The sequence below is a fragment of the Struthio camelus genome, chromosome 5, assembly GCF_040807025.1.
Source record: "Struthio camelus isolate bStrCam1 chromosome 5, bStrCam1.hap1, whole genome shotgun sequence".
Taxonomy (NCBI): Eukaryota; Metazoa; Chordata; class Aves; order Struthioniformes; family Struthionidae; genus Struthio; species Struthio camelus.
This window is the reverse complement of record NC_090946.1, coordinates 18,928,124-18,948,024: the sequence shown is the minus strand read 5'-3', so window position 1 is coordinate 18,948,024 and position 19,901 is coordinate 18,928,124. Positions and strand designations below refer to the sequence as shown.

Genomic DNA, 19,901 nt, shown 5'->3' with positions numbered 1-19,901 from the left:
TATACTGGTATTTGAGAAAGTATAATATTTTGGGAGAAGGCTTAAAATCCCACATTTTGCAGGAGGGAAAACTGCTCTTCCAGCAATGTAAATGTTTTTTAAACAATAGGTGCTAGCAATTGCTGAGGGGCCACAGAATGCTAGCATGAAGCCCAGGGGAAAGGATTAGCGGACAAGTAAGAAGAGCAAAAGCTGAGAACAAATTCATGCAATGCTCTGATTTTTTACGCAGGTAGATCAACGTGTGCAGGGAGAGGTGATGTCCCTAGGGTACATTCATTTCTTCATTACTTTTTTGGGAGCTCTGGCTGCCATCTTTCCACAGATTCTTGCGTCCGGGATTTATTCTAAGTTTCTGAACTCCTGTTCAGTTTTACACAGTTGCCGTCTGGCTGTACTCATTTCAAAAGCCAGTTTCAATCACTCAGTAGACTGAGTGCTTTCAGTTTGAAGAGGCAGGAAACAACGTTATCTTGTGAGGTGGGTTCATTCGGCCTGGACTGATTTACAACATTAGTTCTCCCATTTAACCAATTAGACAAATCTCATTTTCAAGCTAGTTTGTCATATAACATTTGCTGTTCAGCTACACAGTGCAGCCCTTTATTGCTTATACGAAAGTGTGAATTAAATCAGTCTGATATCCCTGGAACATGGCAACACTGGCGTTGTCAGATCTTTGAATGAGTACAAATTTAAACTGCATCTGCTTTCAGAGTCTGGATTAAATTCATTACTGACGATAAACCTATGTGGAACTTGCAATCTCCAGTACAACCAGACGCTAATAAAGCGGGTAAAATAAATTTGGTCATGGCAATCTGTAAAGTATTAGTACTCAGAGATGCTGGAGAAATGCTTATACTAAATGCATTTAAAGCGTTTCTTCCAAAAATCATCGCGCTTTCAGAAAGCCAAACTCATCAACTGGTTTAGCACTTCTGTAAGCCAATTCCCATTCCGAGAGGATGAAATCAGTTGCAGCTCCACAAGCATTCACAGCTCGCACAGAGCTGGGCAAGGGCCTCCTCTCTGGGTTCCCAACAGGTTGCTCTCCCCAAATACTCAGATTCTCAGCAGCACTGATTTTTCTGTTGGCTTGACACATTTCCTGCACACAGGATCCTCCTGGGGCCCAACACTTCATCCAGTCCCCCTAGGGTTGTAGGACATGGGCTGATCACACATTCCCCTGCAGAAGTGAGTTACGCTGCTGCCTTGGGACAGCAGCACACCTGGAGGTCCCTGCTTTCCATAACTATCTGTCAATACCACAGGAGATGTTCCTGTATTGCTTATCTTTATTTCACATGTTGAAGGTCTTCCTCAATGCCATTCCACCAACACATTCTTTTTTTTAAGATCAAAGGAAAGCCAAACGCAATACAGAAGTCAGGCTGTAGCCACCTCCATGCAATGCATTGCAAAGACGAAGCATTTAAATGGCCCTTTCTGGACACAGGTTGGTTCTTAGATTACTCAGCATCTTTACAGTGCAACTTTCTTTACGCAGCAGTTCTAAATAGGTTTTCTCTCAGGGTGCAACTTACCTCTCTGCCGAGGAACAATAGAAAGGCTATACGTTAATTCAGCCTGATCTCAGAGTATAAAGGTCTATGCTGGCCTACAATTCAACCCAAAATCTGTTGATCTTCTATATATCCATGTTCTGCATCTAAACAATAGTTTTGTTAATCTCCTGTCATTTTGCGTTCTTATTGCACATGCTTAACAAATTACCAGTGTTTATCACTTCATTTTTAAAACTCTCTCTCCATATATTTACTTCTTCAGTGAAGTATCACTTCATTTTGCAAATTTTCTTTCAGTTTGCCAGATTCCCAAAAGCCAACTGCAAATCTTGAGTGATTCTGAGATACTTTCTAACAGCAGAGCTAAACAGAGTAAGATTTTCAGTTTGACCAAAGAGCGCACAGAAGAATTCACAAGAAACCTAATTGCTTACATACACTCCCATGCACACATTGAAATAATAACTAATATCCACAGAGAAAGCAGCATGACTCACTGATGGCCTAAGCCTGTAAGTCTTGTCCATGGACTAGTACTATAAACATGGTACCATCACAAATATGAATTCTTGGAGTATGACTGTACAATAAAAAGAGAGAAATCTGATGAGACCAGCTTGAAAATTCCAGGTTCAGAAAAGCAGTTTAGCAAGAATAAGCACAGTGTGCTCCATCCTGCATGAATGCACTCTAATGCAGGTGTCTGATAATAGAAGAAGTAGGTAAGTTTTGCTTGTTTTTCATTTACCAGGTTGCTTCTCTCTCTTTAAAGCATGGCAAAGCTGAAGGCCTGGAACATGTAGAATCTATGAATGAAGTTTAATTTCCAAATGGGAAGGGGTATTTAATAGTCAATACTGCTTATTTTGTAATTACTTCATCTTGAAAGATGACCTTGCAAGAGAAAAAACACTCATGATGCTGATGTTAACAAACAAACAACTTTGTTAGTTTTGTAAAAGGAAAAAAACTGCAATAGGCAATGTATGACTATTGAAGAAACAAATGGGGAAACCAGCCCCACTGCTTTCCTTAACTTCGTTCACCCTCTCTGGTAATTAACCAATAGTCATGGCAAAAAAATCATCTTAGCTGAGTTAGAATTTCAATCATACATAAAAAGATGGTTTGCAAAAGGCACAAAAGTCAATGCCAAACATTAAATATGTGCACAGCTGCATATTGTTCCCCAGTAGCTGCATGCACAGACAATTTCCCCAAGAGTCAGACTGGGGAAAGGAAGATGGGAATCAATGCAAGGGGAATTTCTGGGAAATGTAACCAAACAGCAGCCAGATAAAATGGGTATAATAACCTCTGAAGCACAGGACACTTTCAACTACATTGTTTGCTAGAGCTCAGTGCCGAGATTACAGAAGATTACACACTGAATTCATGGTTTGTACCCATGACAAATAATTACATAAGATGATGAATTATAAGACTATAAATGCATGAGTTTCCAGTGACATCGTTGCAGACCAGGCAACAGTTACTCATGTTATCAGTGGAACTACAAGCTATATTTTAAATTTATGTTATGTATAGAACAATTGCCATGGTGAAGAGCTCAACATAAAATAAAAAAAGTATTTCAGAAGAAAACCAAATCAACTCAACAGGAAGAGGAGAATGTACATGGAATGAAAGAAAATCTTCAAAGTCTTTCAAAGTGACAATGGGAAGTCAGATCAAATCCCTGGTCTCTGAATGTGATAGATACCATAGTTGTATCCATATGCATAAGTCGTAAGACATTTAGAAACTTTCCTAATTGGAAGACAAAGATTACGCACCCAAGAGTTCACCTAATGGAAGTAACCAAGTATGTTAATGCAGTTTCTGAAATTCAGTTATAAGGTAAGTGAATTAGACTGTGCTGAAGACATCTGACTTATCCTCAATATGTGAAGTTCATTCTTATGTAGGAGGAATGGACAAAGCCTAGAAAACCTAGTGTTGAAAGGAAAGGATGCTTAACTGACACACAGGACTCGTGTTGACTACTAGTAGAAGAATAACCTTTCCTACGCAGTTTAAAACAACTCTATAGACTTTGCTGGAGTATTATAGTCCCTTTACAAGAGCATAAACATGTCCATAAAAAACATATTCATTCTTTATAACGTTATGCTGGGTTCTTATATGGACATCATCATATGGACTGTATTCAACCCTGGACTTTGAAACGGAGCATACATTTCTCTGCTTCTTTTAAAGAGGAAATGATGGTCACGTGTGATGCTTCACACAATATTATTTTTCAGGTCCTCTGAAATTTCCCTGTATTCCTGTTCAGTTTCTCTTTTTAAGTTTCTTCTATTTTCAAACAGGAAGTCTGTGCTTTCTAGCAGCCATTTGTCCTTCTGGTGCCATCATCATCTGTTATTGATTGATCTCTCAAAATAAGAAAAAAACGTTATCTACACAAAATTAGGCTTACAGGGGTATCTTGCAAACAGCTGGTATAGTATAAGAACCACACTGAATTGGGTCCTATTTTGGAAAATTTTCCTCTTCCTCCCCTTCCCATGCTTCCTCTCCCAGGAGTTCTTGAGGCATCTCTAAAAAAAATACTCCTTTTGACTGCTGACCTTGCAATTACTTATGTTCCAGCTAATTTTAAGCATAAATAGTCCAATGGACTTCAGTTGAAATTACTTGGTTTTCCAATACTCATAAAAAAAATCTGAATTTTCTGTTAGGCAGACACTTTTCACATAAACAAAAAAAGTTTAGAAGTAAAGTATCTGCCAGAGAATTCAGAATCATAGTTGCACCCGGGTGCATAAGTGTCTGCCTGAGAACAGCTTCTATATAGACCTCTTAAACTCTTAAAGATTAGCCTTTAAGAATGCATATTCTGCTTTGCTTTACTTTTAGACATTGTGTTGCACCGGTTAATAAAAAACTGTATAGTCATTACTTGGCACATGTTTAAACATTTTAATTTCTTATGACTATTTTATGTGCATACAATAGAACAAAGTAGATTTACAACATCCATGTGAGGGAAGAATAATGATAGTGGTTATCTCCTAATTACGGGAGAGATTTTCAAAAGCACTTTATGGCTAGAATTTCAAGGTGACTTTGTGCATTAAGTTACTCAGGTGCTTTTGCAAACTGTACTTTCAGTGCTCGCAGAATTTTTAAATCGAGTTATAACCTTGCATTCAGAGATTATGCAGAAGTATCAGGTATCTCCCTATAAATTCTCTTTGGAAGATTCTGCCTCTGACAGAAACAGCTGCCTATCACTTGTATGCAGTAGTGACTTGAGGTGTATTTCACTTCAGCTTAATTTAAATGTTTAGTTCATTGTTAACAGCTAATACTAATAGCTCAGGAAGAATAAAGACTGCTAAAAAGGACAAGAGACAACCTTGTTGTGGGATTTTGTAGATGGCCAGGAACAGGTCTTTTGCAGATGAGAAAGTGTAGAGTACAACTGAGAAGCCAGATTAGCAAACGGGACACAGAGTACAAACAAGTTTTAAGTATGAACTGAATAGTCCCATTCTATTCAGTCAAATGCTTTTTCAGCTTCTATCAAGTCATCTGCCGCAGGGGAGTTTTGTTTATTTGCCAGGTGGATAATGTTGCACAGAGCGTTCAGGCATTTTCAAAATCTGTTTTTGACAAATCCCACGTGGGAGGTAGCTATATAATGTGCAGAATTCTTGTTTCTAAGTAATTTAGTTAATACCATGGCAAATATTTTATGATCTAAATTTATGAGAGCAATGATTCAGTAATTACTGCAGACCAAAGGATCACAATCAGGTTTTAGAATGAGAGTAAATTAAAGTTTAATGTAACTGGCCACATTTAGGCTGTTTTTCACAGAAAAGCAATGGACATATCACTGGAGTGGGCCACACCTCCTTCTAAATTACAGCTCCTGACCACCAAGTGTTAAGGAGTTCTCAACAAAATGACTACAAAAATTATTTTCAAGCCTTCCGAATGCTGTGTCTTTCTTAATTTTAGTCTAATAAAAATAACAGGTGAAATCTGCTAGCACAAACTTTCTGAAAGCAGCGCATCCAAGGAAAACCCTGTATTGGAAGATTTAAGCCTAAATGGTTACAGTCTGAATACATTATAAATAACTGAAAGAAAATTCTTATCAGGTCAGGCAAACTTAGCTACAAATTAGCTCACCAATTTTAATAAAAATAAAAAAGATTAAAAGTAGATAACTGCTAAAGAATTCAGGCAATTCTTTCAAATTTCAATGATGAAGTCAGAGTTCAAGTTTTGAAGCAGCAAGCAAGAAGCATCTGATAAAAACGATGCTCTCTCAGACTGTTAATCATCAGCATCTTTTTGCTCCTAACCTCTGTGTCCTTCAAATACTTCAGGGAAGAAGGACCCCTGCTCTCGCTCTCTCTCTCTCTTTTTTTTTTTTTTTTTTAAAGCATGGTGTAGAGTAATAAACTTTCCCATCTTTAATCTATCGTGGGTATGAGTGCCAAGGTCATGTTTGAAAATGGATATGGGCAGTTAAGCCACTCTGTTTCTCTGCATTTTCAGTTGTGAAGCCTGTTCTCCAGGGACTGTCCCTTATTAATTCATTTTAAGTAAAATAATATATTTCTTATTTATATATTCATCTGGTTTAAATCAATCTGAAGGCTGTTGACACATTTTTTTTTGTACTGGATTAATTATATTGATTTAAAAAATATATTCTTAGCAAGTTTGCAGGAACAATTTTTATGCAGACCAGACAACAAGGTTAATTAGCTACTGTTAAATGCTTTTGGTATCACAATATCACAGCAAGTGGACTGAGACACAGGAAACTTGTATCAGTGACAGCTACAGGAGCGAAGAGAACTGATTATGGCACAAACCATGAAGGAGCTCTCCTACCTATGCAGGAGGGACAAAGGCAAAGGAAGCAGAAACCTTCCAACACACTAATGAATTTCCATCCCCGTTTCTTATCAGGACTTCATTAACATCAAGTAAGAGTCAGAAACAAGGCTGAGGTAGTATTTTAATCTCTAATCCTCCTGACTCAGCAGGACAGTAACATACAGCTCAGAATTAATGGAGACACATGAGAATGTTTGCATTGCAAGAAGGAGACAGCGATAACAGAAGGTGAGAGGTCAAGTCCATTAGCAGAAAATAACATTTTAATTCAGACTGCATTTCAGGAGCGTACCCTATTCCAATGTACCCACAGTTGACTAACCTGCTGCTAAACAACCACCCTATTCAAGGAGGGAGAAAATAGTGGGTGCAGCTCACCATTACTGAGATGAATTATGTTAATCTCCTTTAAGTTTCTAAAAGGGACAATGAGTCAGGAGAATAAAAGGGTTTATTTAGAAAAGGAGCTTTCTATTCACAACTCACCTGAAACTTCTTCTTTGCCACAAAATACTGCATCCTGCGTATCACCTTAATTGCAGCACGGTGGTGTTCTCGCAGCCTGTGGGAAAAACGAGGAAGATGAGTGCGGTGAAAGAACACCTCTATCCAGACAATAAAAATAACAGCCTTCACTAAGTGCTTCACTAACAGATGCAAGCATAAAGCAAGTAGTAGCAATTCATCCTGTGAGCAAAACACATTATTATTTTGACCATCCCCACCTTCCAAGAAAGCTATAAAAATCCAGAATTTTATCTGATTTATGTTAGTAAAAAGTAGTGTCCACATCAGCCTCTTCCTAGGTTAAAGTAAACCTCTGCCCATCTTTCCCGGCCTCTTCTTCTCAAAAACCAAGCCTTTAAATTTCTGTGTATTACTGCCAATGCACAGATTTTATACACAAGTCTTATGTAAGATGTTCCTTCACTTACATGAATTTGTTTTTCAAAAATAATAAAAAGATCAATTTAAAGATTTTTCAGTAGTTGACTGCTAAGCAATGCAAATGGTATCGTGCTAGCTGAGTACAACATTTACATACGCTTAAGAGTTCAGTTTGGGGATAAACGTGTATATAGAGGCAAAACAATCTGGAAGGTCTTTAACCAAGTACCTCTCTCTTTTCATGCACAAACATATGAACTAAAAAGAAAGAATAAAAAAAAGTTCTCCTTGTACTTTAAAACAACAGATTTCAGAGTTTCTGAGATTAAAATATATTTTAAATAGTTAATTAAGAACAGTGAATTTCTTCAAATTTTCGTTTTTTTAAAGTTTGTAAAAATGACAGCTCTTTCTTCTTAACATTAAAACATCAAGCCAAATACATAATCTGTGCTGATGAGTTATCCTACTTACTCAATTATTACTCTTATAAAGATATGTTTGAACAACCTTATTGCACAAGGTTTCTTTCATTTTAAGAGTATGAACATAGTGTATTTTTAAATTGCTTCCTATGTAGACTTCTAGCGATGGCTCAGAGGAAGTAGCAGTAAGAGCAGAGCTGGTGTTATTTAGATACTCCAAATGCTTTATGCCTATAAATTATTATTAATAATGCTGATAGCCAGGCATACGGAGGTGTTACTAGGCAGTATTTTCCATCTATATTGAACCTGACAGCATTCATACTCACTATGGGATGGAAAAATCCTAACAAAATCCTTTACACGTTTGGGTCTTTGGTATGATACAGAACAGTATTACCCAATCCTCTCTGGTTAAATAAAACCTGATATTCTAGCGAGTATTCACCCATTTCCTCCTGACAAATTTCTTGCAGCAAACAGAAGTTTTGCTTGTGCAAACGGTGGATGGATGTCTGTCTTCTGAGCAGCGTGGCAAGTGTAGCCAGCGCGTTCCCTTCCTGAGCTCACACTTTTCAGAGGGAAAAAACACTTTCTCCAAAAGATACCCAAACTCAACCAAAACAAAGAAACACCCCAAAACAAAACCCACGAGGCCTTCTCATTTTCTGCTTGTAGATATTGCCTCTCAGTTCTTTCTCTTCTTTACAGAAGTTGTTCAAATCTAACAATGACGGAAAAAGATTATTTGCTCTGTAAATTATTACAGAGAAATTTACAGAGAAAATAAATTATGATTACTTTTCAAACTAATAACACACAGCTTTTCAACACAAGTCTACGGATCACTAAGCCTGTTAGTGCACTTCTATAAAATAACTACTCCTCAGGAGCCATGCACCATTCCCCGACTCTCCAGCTGGATTTGTACGGGAAGCCCCTTCCTTCTCACTGCCTTGCTGAAGTCTCCCAAAGAGACTCTGTCCAGCTCTTTGCTCATGCAGGTCTGACTGCAAGATTACAGTTCATGTTATGAGAATGGAAATTCACTCCTTTTAGCTGGGACAGCTGCCTTTTTGGACTGATTCCCAGTGAACTGAGTTAGCCTAATGATAGGTAATGGTATTCTCATCTTGTGATCCCTTGGTGCATCAACTTGCTGCTAGGGACTAGGACAATGTCCATATAGGCAGAGGGAAAGCAAATGTTCTGGGTTTTCAAATTCGGCTTCACAGAACTGGAGCCAAAAGGATAAATGCTATTTAATCTGATATTAAATTTCAAGGGTGTCAGAGTGTGACTTTCATGCACATATATTTTATCCATACTATATATATAAATATGCACAAAAATGTCCTATGACAAGTAGAAATAAGTTTTAACCACAGTAAAACTGCTTGCAGTATTCTGTTCTATGTCTTGTTTCCTCCAGTGTGTTCTTCACAATCCATTATTTTTCAGTAAAATATTTTTCATGGGCACACGTGGTCACCAGTGAAGTTCACCAAATCCCTCAGTCTCTAGCTAGGTGAAGAGTCTCACCTATAAGCAAGACAGCTGGATAATAAAAATTGTATTCACCATTCAGTAAAGTACTGTCCCACCAAATGACTTTCCAATGCAGCTATTTTAAATCAATCATTGTTCAGTGCTAATGTGAACTTCTATGCCAGGAAGGAAAGTTGATATTCTCTTTTTATTCCTTTAGTTTAAAACTCCAATAGGAAACCTTGCAGTAAACTTGTTTCTGCTTATGCTATAAAAGCTAATTCTGCACAAGAGGCTGTCCTGATTCCCAGAGATTGAATGCTTCTGCAGTGAGTGAAGGGAATAAAGGATTTAATTAGTAGCCAAGGTTATGATTCACAGTTGTTTGATCTCTTTTGCAAACTGGTAACAAATGCTTTAGTAAACGTAGAGCTTAAACATTAACTGGCAATATTTGTTTGTTCAACCACTTGTGATATCTCTAACTTCTAGCCACAGAATGACTGCCTGTAACCTGTGGGGACACACAGCGTGTTTACAACCCAAGAGCCACACAATACATCACCATCCTCAGAGCAATATTTTCATGAGTACTTTTAAGAGCGTGGAGGGAAATTACATCATCTGAGAGTGCTCCTAGAAATAGGCAGCGACATACCTCCGAGTGTGTCTGAGCCAGACTGCGCAAAGCAAGCGAGAGACACCCTTTGGAGAGTTTCTTCTGCACAGACCAGCTCTGCACCGAGAGCAAACTGCTGCCTGGCGCCTGCTCCCTCCTGCAGCCCTTGCACGCTGCAGGAACCGCAGCTTGCCCATGCCAGCTCGGCCACAGGCCTCATCCTCCAGCTCCAGAAAAACTTGCAAGCATCTCCTGCTGGTAGCATAAAGTAGGGCTACGCAGGACAGCAGTTTAGGCTAGAGCTGGGTGATTACGAATCAGGGAGGCTTTCCCCTCTCAGGCTCTGGCATCACAGAAACACAGAACGGTTGAGGTTGGCAGGGACCTCTGGAGATCATCTAGTTCAAACCCTTGGCTCAAGCAGAGCCACCTAGAGCACACTGCCCAGGATTGTGTCCAGACGGCTTTTGAACGCCTCCAAGGATGGAGGCTCCATACTCCTGATGGCATGCTTATTTCCACATAGCCGGGGGAGCAAAGCTCTCTTGCAAATCAGTCTCCACTTCTTAGAAGTTTAGTTCTATCTAACTTTGGTAGAAAGCTTGTGTGATAAGCGCATTAACAACAGGGTCAAGAGATATGGTTTTGTCCACCCCTTTTTAATGGGGCTATTTTCCTCTCACGAATGTTCATCAAGCCTAGAGTCTCGTCAACCCATTCATTTCACAGTAACCTACATCTGAAGTGACTGTCAATCACCAGTTAACTGTTCTGAATAATCATTAGCCTATTACCTGAAGAATAAGCTTAAGTAGTTTTATGCCAGTAAAAATCAGGCTAAACATTACTGCTTCTGGCATTAGACAGCATCCCAGCATGCACTTTGCCAAATAAAAGTTTTTTTTTCTTTTTTTCCAAGTAATATCTCATAATTTTTTTTGTTTCAGTGGATTGCATGTCAGTGAAAAACAGCCCAAACAGATAAAACATCCTTCCCACTTCACAGGTGGTGAGGCAATGCGAGCACCACACATTTTAGGGTCCCCATGCCAGTTTTAGGATCGGTTCAGAGAGGGGTAGAAAGACCATTAAAGTTTGGATGTTCATTTGGGTGTCAGCCGTATCATTAGAAATATCTGTTGCAATGACAGGCTGGGACCAAGCCCAACTCCTACACAGCTTGCTGAACTAATTGCTAATACCTGTCACTGGCTACCAATAAACTTCTCTCTCTATAGGAATAGGACATCAAGATCATCCTCAACACAGAACGCATTGCACGACGCTTCCACTGAGCTTAAACTCTCTGAATTCTCTTCTAAAGCTGCCAACAAAACGGTGAAATGGGCACAAGCCACAGGAGTTATCCAGAAGGGTTAAGGAGGGTGTAACAACCGATCAGTAACCCAAAACCATCCTGGCAAGAGGAGGCCAGTAGTTTAACACAAACCTAAATTACTTACATTTTGGCACTTATGAAGCAAACTTTGTTTGTTTGTGCACTGAAAAAGTCACCTTTTGCTGGTGCAGGCACTCCCGAAAGGAATTAGGATAAAGAAACCCTGCAAAACAATGCAATGTGCTGAGCACCCACATTGCAAAAAAAAACAAAAAAAACCAAACAAACAAACAACAAACCACACCAACTCCCTGACAGAATAAAATGATTAGAAATCATTAGTTTTTCCTCCCCTCTTTTAGGGTCTTTCGTCTACAACAAACCATTTGGAGGAAACCTGATCTCTTCGCCTGCCCCAAACTATTGCACAAGAACCATTTGTATATTTGGTTGCAGTACATATACGTACATGTTTTTAACAACTCGGCCAGTCAAAACCTCAATACGTTTTGAAAGGTATGACTCATTCTACGGTCCTACATTCGCAGACAGCCATTGTGAACGTCACAGGATTCAGCATCCGCCCGCAGCTCCAGTTGCTGACCTGGGTTACTGCGAAGGGATCTGCAAGGCTACGCCACAGGAATGCTTCCCAGCCCCGGGATTAGAACGATTCGCAGGACAGACGTGTCTTTTTTAACTCCAAAAGCAAGTGGTTTTCCAAAAAGGAAGCAAATAGTTACACGGGTTGGTTGTTTTGTGTTTCAAGGAAAATATCGACTGGGGTAGGGTAGGGTGAACTAAGGTTTCTAAGGTTAGCCCATATTATGGAGTACACAGTTCCTTCCTTAAAGGACAAAAAATTAGACTACTGAATGTGGTCCCTCAACACATACATGACTCTATAATAACGGCAGGCATCTTAAAATCCTGAAACTAATTTAAAGATGTATTCAAGGAGCCACATTTCATTACATATCTGCTATCATGTTTTTAGAAATTAAAATCCAAATATGTAATGTACTGACACATATGTTGAAAATTAACTTTTGTAAGAGACCTTTCTTATTTATTTCTTATTAAAATAAACAGGTCGCCATATTTAGCCAGAAAAAGACAGGATGTTCCAAATTTAAGGCTGACATACTATCCTTAGTTCATGTGACTGTAATTTCTTTGTTTGCTTGTTTTTCATAGTAATACAGGCTGTAGGATGGATCATCAACTTAACCTTTGAATTTCCTGCTTTTTGTTGATTTATAAACTCTCCCATGACATAAACGTTGGCACCTCATAGAACATATTCCCTGACGCTGTATTGTGCTTGTCCCTAAGAAAGGGAAAACAATTATGAATTGGAAGTATTTATTGTCCTTACAACAGAGCTCCTCAGTTTGATATCAAATATTTAGTAATTCCATTAGCTGTTTGCTCACCTTCTCATTTTAGGAAGGTGTTCTACATATTGGTTTAGTGTTAACACTAAGGTTAAAGTAATGAGGCAAAGGAAAGGTGCTGCTGATCTCCTGTGTATAACACTTATTATTTTTGCTCATTTGCAGAACATTTTATTATCAGGACTTCAACGTCTGCCACAGACCTCCCAATGTATATGTACACTGATATTATCTGAGTTAAAAGGTCAACACTGTCTATTCAGAATGAGCTTAGCAAGAACGAAAACTCAGTAGGAGAGCGTCACAGATTTATAGTATCTTTTACAAAATGCCCATTTCTCAGTAAGCCTATCACTGATTTGAAGTCAAGATCAGTTTTCAAACATATTTAAATTCTCTGCAGTCTTCTTAAGTTTCTGACTTAAGACAGAGCTCAAGTATTGAGAATGAAGGCTGAAGTTGGTCGGCCTGAAGTTTTTGGCACTAATCATTATTTAGACTTGAATTTTATCTTTAACACATCAGATTTTAATAATATGCTTTGCATGTGAACTGAAATATATTTTCCATTCGGCACTGGAAATCATTCCTTGTAACAAAATCTGGTGGAAAAGAGTCAGAGTAACTACATTAAGCCATTTCATTAGTGCATTTAAGTCTAATGAAATCTTTCATCATTAGCTCTCTAGAGGCTTTTGGTATAGAATTTGCTGTGGCTCAAGGTTATTCCTGTCTTTTCACACATTCTGTCATTTCCTACACATTACGCTCGATGGGAGTCTCTCGGTTTTGGGGCACGTTTTAAATGTGATGAGCTGCAGTGGATTAGGTTGCATCCCTACGTATCCTGTAACAGGAGCTGCCTGATCACTGTACCCAGGAATGAAATCCCAGTCATTGGCCACGTGCGTTGCCCAGCTTCCTCACTGGGTTTGGTACCGGACCTTGGCAACTGTTGTTTGTTTCTGATGTACTTTTGCAGCCATCATTAGGCTCTGTTTAGTCGGAGCTGTCAGTAAAATACCCTCACCCACATAGGATGCACTAAAAGCACTTTAGGGCAAACTAATAAGAGCTGTCCAGAAGTTTTAAAAAAGTACGACGACACTTGAGCAAACCAGTTACAAAACCTAAGTTTTATTAAATGGGCTTCAGTTAAGCTTAATGTTTATAAAAATGCTCCTATAACATTTTCAAATATATGAATGTTTTAAGGGAAAATATTCTTTTCTAGAGTTTTCCATCTGGACTTCCCATCCATTCATGGAAGTAAAATTAGAAACTGGTAACAACACAACTGAAATGAATTCGCCTATCCCCATAGTGCCTACCTCCAGGGTCTTCACTTGCTTTAAACGCAAATATAGATACCATATATAAAACAAGGAGAACGAGCAATAGGTAACCTAGATTTTAAAACTTCTTCAGTCTTAACAGTCAAAGGCTTTCTAGTAATTATAGGCAAACAAGTAATCTAGTTATGAAAGATTTGTCTCCTTTAGCTCTTCTGCTTGCAAACTGTTCTTGAACAATTAAAATTGTGTCTAATGCATTTATTCATCTAAGCACTGAATAATTCAGTATCAACAGCAAAAGACTTCTATGAAGATTGCTTTGGTTTACAGTTTACATATGAATAATTTGTTTCAAGTGTTGAATTTTAAAAATTTGAGCTGCTTTGACTAAACACATATCCTATCATATAATTTCAGTTTCCCATCTAGGGGAATGAAGAAGCTGACTTCCCATAAAATTATTGCTGATTATAAATTCAAAAATTGTTCTTTCTGCAAGAATACTCAGCAAAAGTATCATCACTCTTCCAGTGAGCACTTCTGCCAGTAAACATTTTGGTTATTATTTACTGAACGTGAACATAGCCCAAAGGAATAAGCTTAAAAAACTGAATTAATACTTGTCAAGCTCCTCCCTGCACTCTATTCCCCCAACTATTTGTAGTAGGTCATTTTTTGATTTAAAGTATTTAATTTTAACTCCACCTCCCTCCTTCAATGGATTTGTAACTCATTTTACACCAGCTTTCTTTCTTCTCTCCTTCAAAAATCATGGACTTAAGTCAGAAATCCATCCATGTAGTTCTAGCAATCCTTACACCTTTTCTCTACAGATAATTTTGTTTAGCTTGGTTTGTGGATATAGCAACAAGTTTAAAAAATATACTCTTGCCTTTGGAGGATTATGATGTTTTAATTTGTCCAGCTAATAACAAAAACAGCCTACTTAGTAGTAAGAAGTGTTTTAGAAGCGAAAAAATTGCATAGGTTTTTCATAGTCATGATGTTGCAAAATGGTACGTAAATGGAGAAAGACACCGCCTCTGCGTGGGGTGGGCAGCTCAGCAACCAGAACTGTCTAGAGTGATGTGATCTCCCTATCTTTCAGCTGGGTCCCGTGATGGGACAGAGATGCAACGTGGGCTCACAGCAGGAGAAAGGCATGCGCTCTGGCTTTCCTCCTGCCTCGGGGGCCCAGGTGTAGGATGGCAACTGGCTGCATTCAGCAGGCCAGGAAGAGTCCAGAGCTCTGCCATGGTGACCTGGGACACGTCCAAGGGGCAGTGGGGATGTAGGAGATGGAGGTTAACATAAAAGGGGAAAACAAGCTAAAGTGTACCTCTTGACTTGTTCAAGGCATTAAAGGCAATTTGAGACTCAGAATGACTGAGGAAAATAGAGCTGTTCAGTCTAGCCCTTAAAAACATGCTCAAATCAAGGCAACTTAAAATGCATACGTAAATCCAGGCCTGAAAAGGGAAAGACTCAGGACTCCTGATTTGGAGTAAACTAAGGTAGAAATAATAACTAACGGGACCAGCAACAAATGACCCAAAGTTTTTAGAAGCTGTTTTTCTGGTACAAACATGAGGATAGAAAAGTCTTGGCTTTATAACTTATCCAAAGTACAAAGTCTATATTGCTGCGGTACGACTATATTGCCCTAAGTACACTTTACAACAGAAATTTCAAGAACAGCTTTCTGCAAAACGTTCGTGTGATACTGACCCCTGCCTCCTCCCCAGCTGTCCCCCTCTACCTCAGCTCAGCCCTAACGTTCTGGGTTACCAAAACTGTCCTCCAGCTAAACAGACATTTCCATGTCTAACGCTACGCTAAGGTAAACAGATGTAGTATCAGTGATCTCACTTGCGTTCTGCCCACAGTGATGCCAACCAAGCTCATATAACCCTTAGCATAATAGTTTGTGTTGAAATCAGGCAAGAACAAATTCATGATATTTCTTGTACCTCTTGAATAATCTCTGCTATATATTTTGACAATTCCCTTTTCACCTATGGCTGCTACCATGGTATGAAGAGTTCTACAAAAGACATTTAAAAAGTGAAAACAAAACAATTTTTGGAAGGGACTGAAACGCACCAGTTAGAACGTAGCACAAATATAGGAACTTGCCCTCATTTTTGTCAGAACTGGTTGTCTTTTTCTTACTGCGGTGAATTACCTAGCATCAAGTCACAGTGAACTTCTGTTCAGCTCTTCAACTCAGCATCATGTTGAGTCAGCAGTCAGTCACTTTTTTTACATGGTTACAAAGCCAAGCAATTTGAAAGTAACTACATACAAATGAGATCATAGATAAGTAAATAACAACACATGGCATTCTCTTACAGACACAGTCTGACAAGTTAAACCTTTTCTATAGATGTTGAAGGCAGAACACAATAGAGCTGTGGTTCACTGCTTGAGGAAAACCATGAATATTATTATTTTACAGCGTCTGGTTAAGAGCATGGTTTACAGTTTAAACAAATATTTTTTGTAGCGTTTGTTCATAGCTCTGAATTATACACTGGGATAAAAATCAGTGATGCTAGGAAGAAGCAAACATACTGCGTATAGTACTTGTCTTGCTACTGTTGGCCTATCAAGCTTAAAATAACCTTTGAATATTCAACAGGCTTACATTACACTGCTTATGCTCAACAAGTCATTAACGCTGTAAACTAGCTCTTTGTTGCGTTTGTCCTAGGGAGCTGCAAGAGCACTGCCAACTCATGTCGAAGTTTGGCTTTTCTATTTAGCTTAAATCGCATCGCCAAATATGCGCCCTATATGAGCTGTATACAAAGATGTAACAACATCAAAACTATGATCAAGACTCATTAAGAAATTTCAGTTGTTCCCACTTTGTATAATACTGTAATAGGCTAATTTAAAATATCCGTATCCCATGTCTTAATTAAGAATCATGACGGAACAGAATCACTACTAACTCTATTACTATTAAAATTTTACCTAATCTTTTGCTTTGAGACAAAAGAAATAAGCTTTTGTTAGATCAACTACTGACGGAGTCCATAGAGAATCCAAGGAAGATTTAAAAAAAAAAACCAAAAAAAACTGTATTGCTGCTTAACCTTATTTAACAATGGCTTCAGCCAGAACCTCCTCCAGTTTTTACCTCATCTCAGTAACACATGTATTTTTAAATAATGGCAAGTAGAGAGACAAAAGGCCTTTTTTTCTTCCCCCTTCATAAAACAAACTACAGAGAAGAGGTCAGATTCACACATACACCCTTGCAGCTTCATGCTATTCTACCAGGGCAAAGCAGCTAACTCGAGAGTAGCTCAGCTGTCCTAGACAAATGACAGTAATTACACAGTTCTGCCTGACACAATAAAACAGCCTGCCTGTTACAGTGACAGGAATTACAGCAGGAAGAATATCTGAAAGGAAAAGGCCAGTGACCTGAATGGTCATATTTACCTTTCCAAAATTAGTGATAATACTCTTTCAGAAATCCTCGATATCTTCCCATGCTGTTTTCTACCATGGAGAAGATTGGGAAGCTCTCCTGCCATTTAATAAGGAAAGGAGAAGATGGGTGCCACTGCTGTGAAGCTGCTTATTTTGAACTATATATTCTGAACTTAACAGGTAAGCATGAGTTCAGTATAAGAGAAAATTTAATTAAAAGAAAAAACAACACCCCCACAGAAATCAACAGAAAAACATATGAGCCCAAATTCTACGCTGATTTACCCTATGAAACATCAGATGTCAGTGGAAGTACGCGGACCGTTAGGTCATCGGAGTTTGCGGCCTGCCATCTCTGTAGGGGCTTTGGATGTAACTTATGCAGAACGACATAAGTGTCTGCCCACAGCTGCACTTCTTAGTGGGTGTATCCTCCAAAAATAAAGCGATAGAAGATTATAAACCCAGGAGCGTTGCTACAGTTTGTGCAAGCTGCAGTGAAAAGCGTTGAAAAACCTTGACTGGACAGCATCAGGACAAGGGGACTTCACTTCCCCTTTCAATGCCATCACATTAAAAAAAAATTACAAACGCAGATCAAAACTGTTATTTTTGAAACTGGAAGCATTCACAAAGATTTGTTGTTTTACAATGGTGGAGAAACACATGGGATTTCAACTTGTGGAGAACAGCCTTTTCCTATAAATCACAGAGAGTAATCTGAAACCTAGAAACAGCACAGGGGCTCACATTTATGGATTTAAAACAGATGAAGAGCAAGCTTGCTCTTAACCCTTTCTCCATAATTTCTTCCAAGTACAAAACAAACACGGATATGCAAGCATGGAGCAGGAATTAACATGGTAAAAATCAAGATTAATACAATTCTGAAAACATCTCAAACTTCAGCTCTTTGACTAACTTCCCTAAGGACGCAAAGAACTGTCCTAAAGCAGAGCGCTAAAATAGTTAGAGCATAATCCACTATCCGGACTGCTCTTTCATCAGCTTTTATTTAAGCAGTTTATCTTGTTGAGATTAGGATCTCTCTTATAGAGAAAGACCTGGCAAACACAGGCCTCGGGTTTCGAATGTCAGGCTATATTTCAGTGGGAAAGAAGTAACTAGCAGCCTGTCGTCTCACCATAAGGTTATAAACTATTTAATCAGGCAATAGGAGAACTAATACCAACGCATTAGTAATAATTTCTCTTCAGAAATTTGTAACAGCACTAAGACGATACAAAGAGGGTTTACTTATCGTCTTTTAAGGCCCCCAACCATTTACCTATCATTTTAGCCTTTCACTGGCCCTCTCATGGCTCATTTGATGAGGAACAAACACAGTACAGCTTGTTCAAACTTGAATTCTAAAAAGCAGCCTTTTCTTCCTCTCTCTCCTTTTTTTTTTTTTTTTTTTTTTTTAAAAGGACACTATGTGAAAGAATGGACTGGCATATCTATATTGCCAAGGGGCGTTAGTCTAAACCTTGTCAGGGTCAGAGTTCCAGCACTTCCAGAAACTCGCTCCCGTATGCGACACAATGACATGATTGAAAACAAAAGTGGCCTAGGATTGAAATAAAGTATGATAGGATGCCGTGTTAAATCTGTGCACCAATGTAACATCACTGAGGAAATCCTAACCCAACCAACCCAGTGCCTGAAAAAGAACAGTACCGGAAAGGAGAAGAGGGAAGATAATTTTAAGTTTACTACAACATCACTCATCTGCACAAACAATATTTGCCAGTGGTCATCCAACCTCTCTGTCCCTTTATTGGCCCCAGTCCAGCAAAGTGGTACTTTTGTCCATGTCTGTCGATAAGAAGGTAGGTTGGAGAGTGTTTCTGTGCTTTACTGAAAAGCTTACACTCCAGAGGAAAAACATCTCTAAGGTGGCAGAGATGGGCACCTCAATCTTCTTCAAATGAAGAGAAAGTTACTTGAGCATAACAGAAAAACGTGACATGAAAATGAGCTCTATCAGCCTCAGTTACTGGGTATGTGGTAGGAGGAGCCAAAGAATTCAGCCATGACTGAACTTTCGTGCTACAATAATCAGACAGAAATGCTAAAGGAAAATCTGAGTTCTTTTGAGATAGCTTGGTAAAACTTCATTCCTTGCAAGTGCAATTAAAGAAATTTGAGGGGGAAAAAAGAAAGCGTAAGAGGGAATTTACATTATTAGCAAAATTCTTTTACGATTTGACATATCAAACGTTGGTCACCTGTTAACAAATTTCAAAGAGCATAGAAGTCAAAATAACTTGTTTTGGAGATTGGTCCAAACCAAAGACTTACTTTTTAATGAAGTAATACTTTAGGGAAAAATAAAGTTTACACCCTCAACTGCTTCACCTTCTTCCTTCTCTCGCTACCACTTTTTAAAGCCACAGTCCAAATTCAAATATAGCCCTCCTGATCTCCTCTTTGTCTCTTGGGAGCATAAGATCATATTCGTATACAGACACCTGTAGATGTCCCCAGTGGGATTTCCAAAGCCCATCTAATTAGGTCGGGATAGACAGTTTTGAAAAATCTCATAAGGTACCTAAACAATTGTGACAACCTGACCAATTCCATA

General features: G+C 38.7%; 1 protein-coding gene across 3 annotated transcripts in view; it reads right to left on the bottom strand.

Moving 5' to 3' along the window:
• KCNQ1 (potassium voltage-gated channel subfamily Q member 1) overlaps positions 1 to 19,901 on the bottom strand; it is a 373,080-nt gene that overhangs the window by 110,457 nt on the left and 242,722 nt on the right. For all 3 annotated transcript variants that reach the window (XM_068944815.1, XM_068944816.1, XM_068944818.1), the window contains one exon: positions 6,906 to 6,981. In XM_068944815.1, the coding sequence (XP_068800916.1) occupies positions 6,906 to 6,981 (76 nt within the window). The remainder of the gene's footprint in view (positions 1 to 6,905; positions 6,982 to 19,901) is intronic.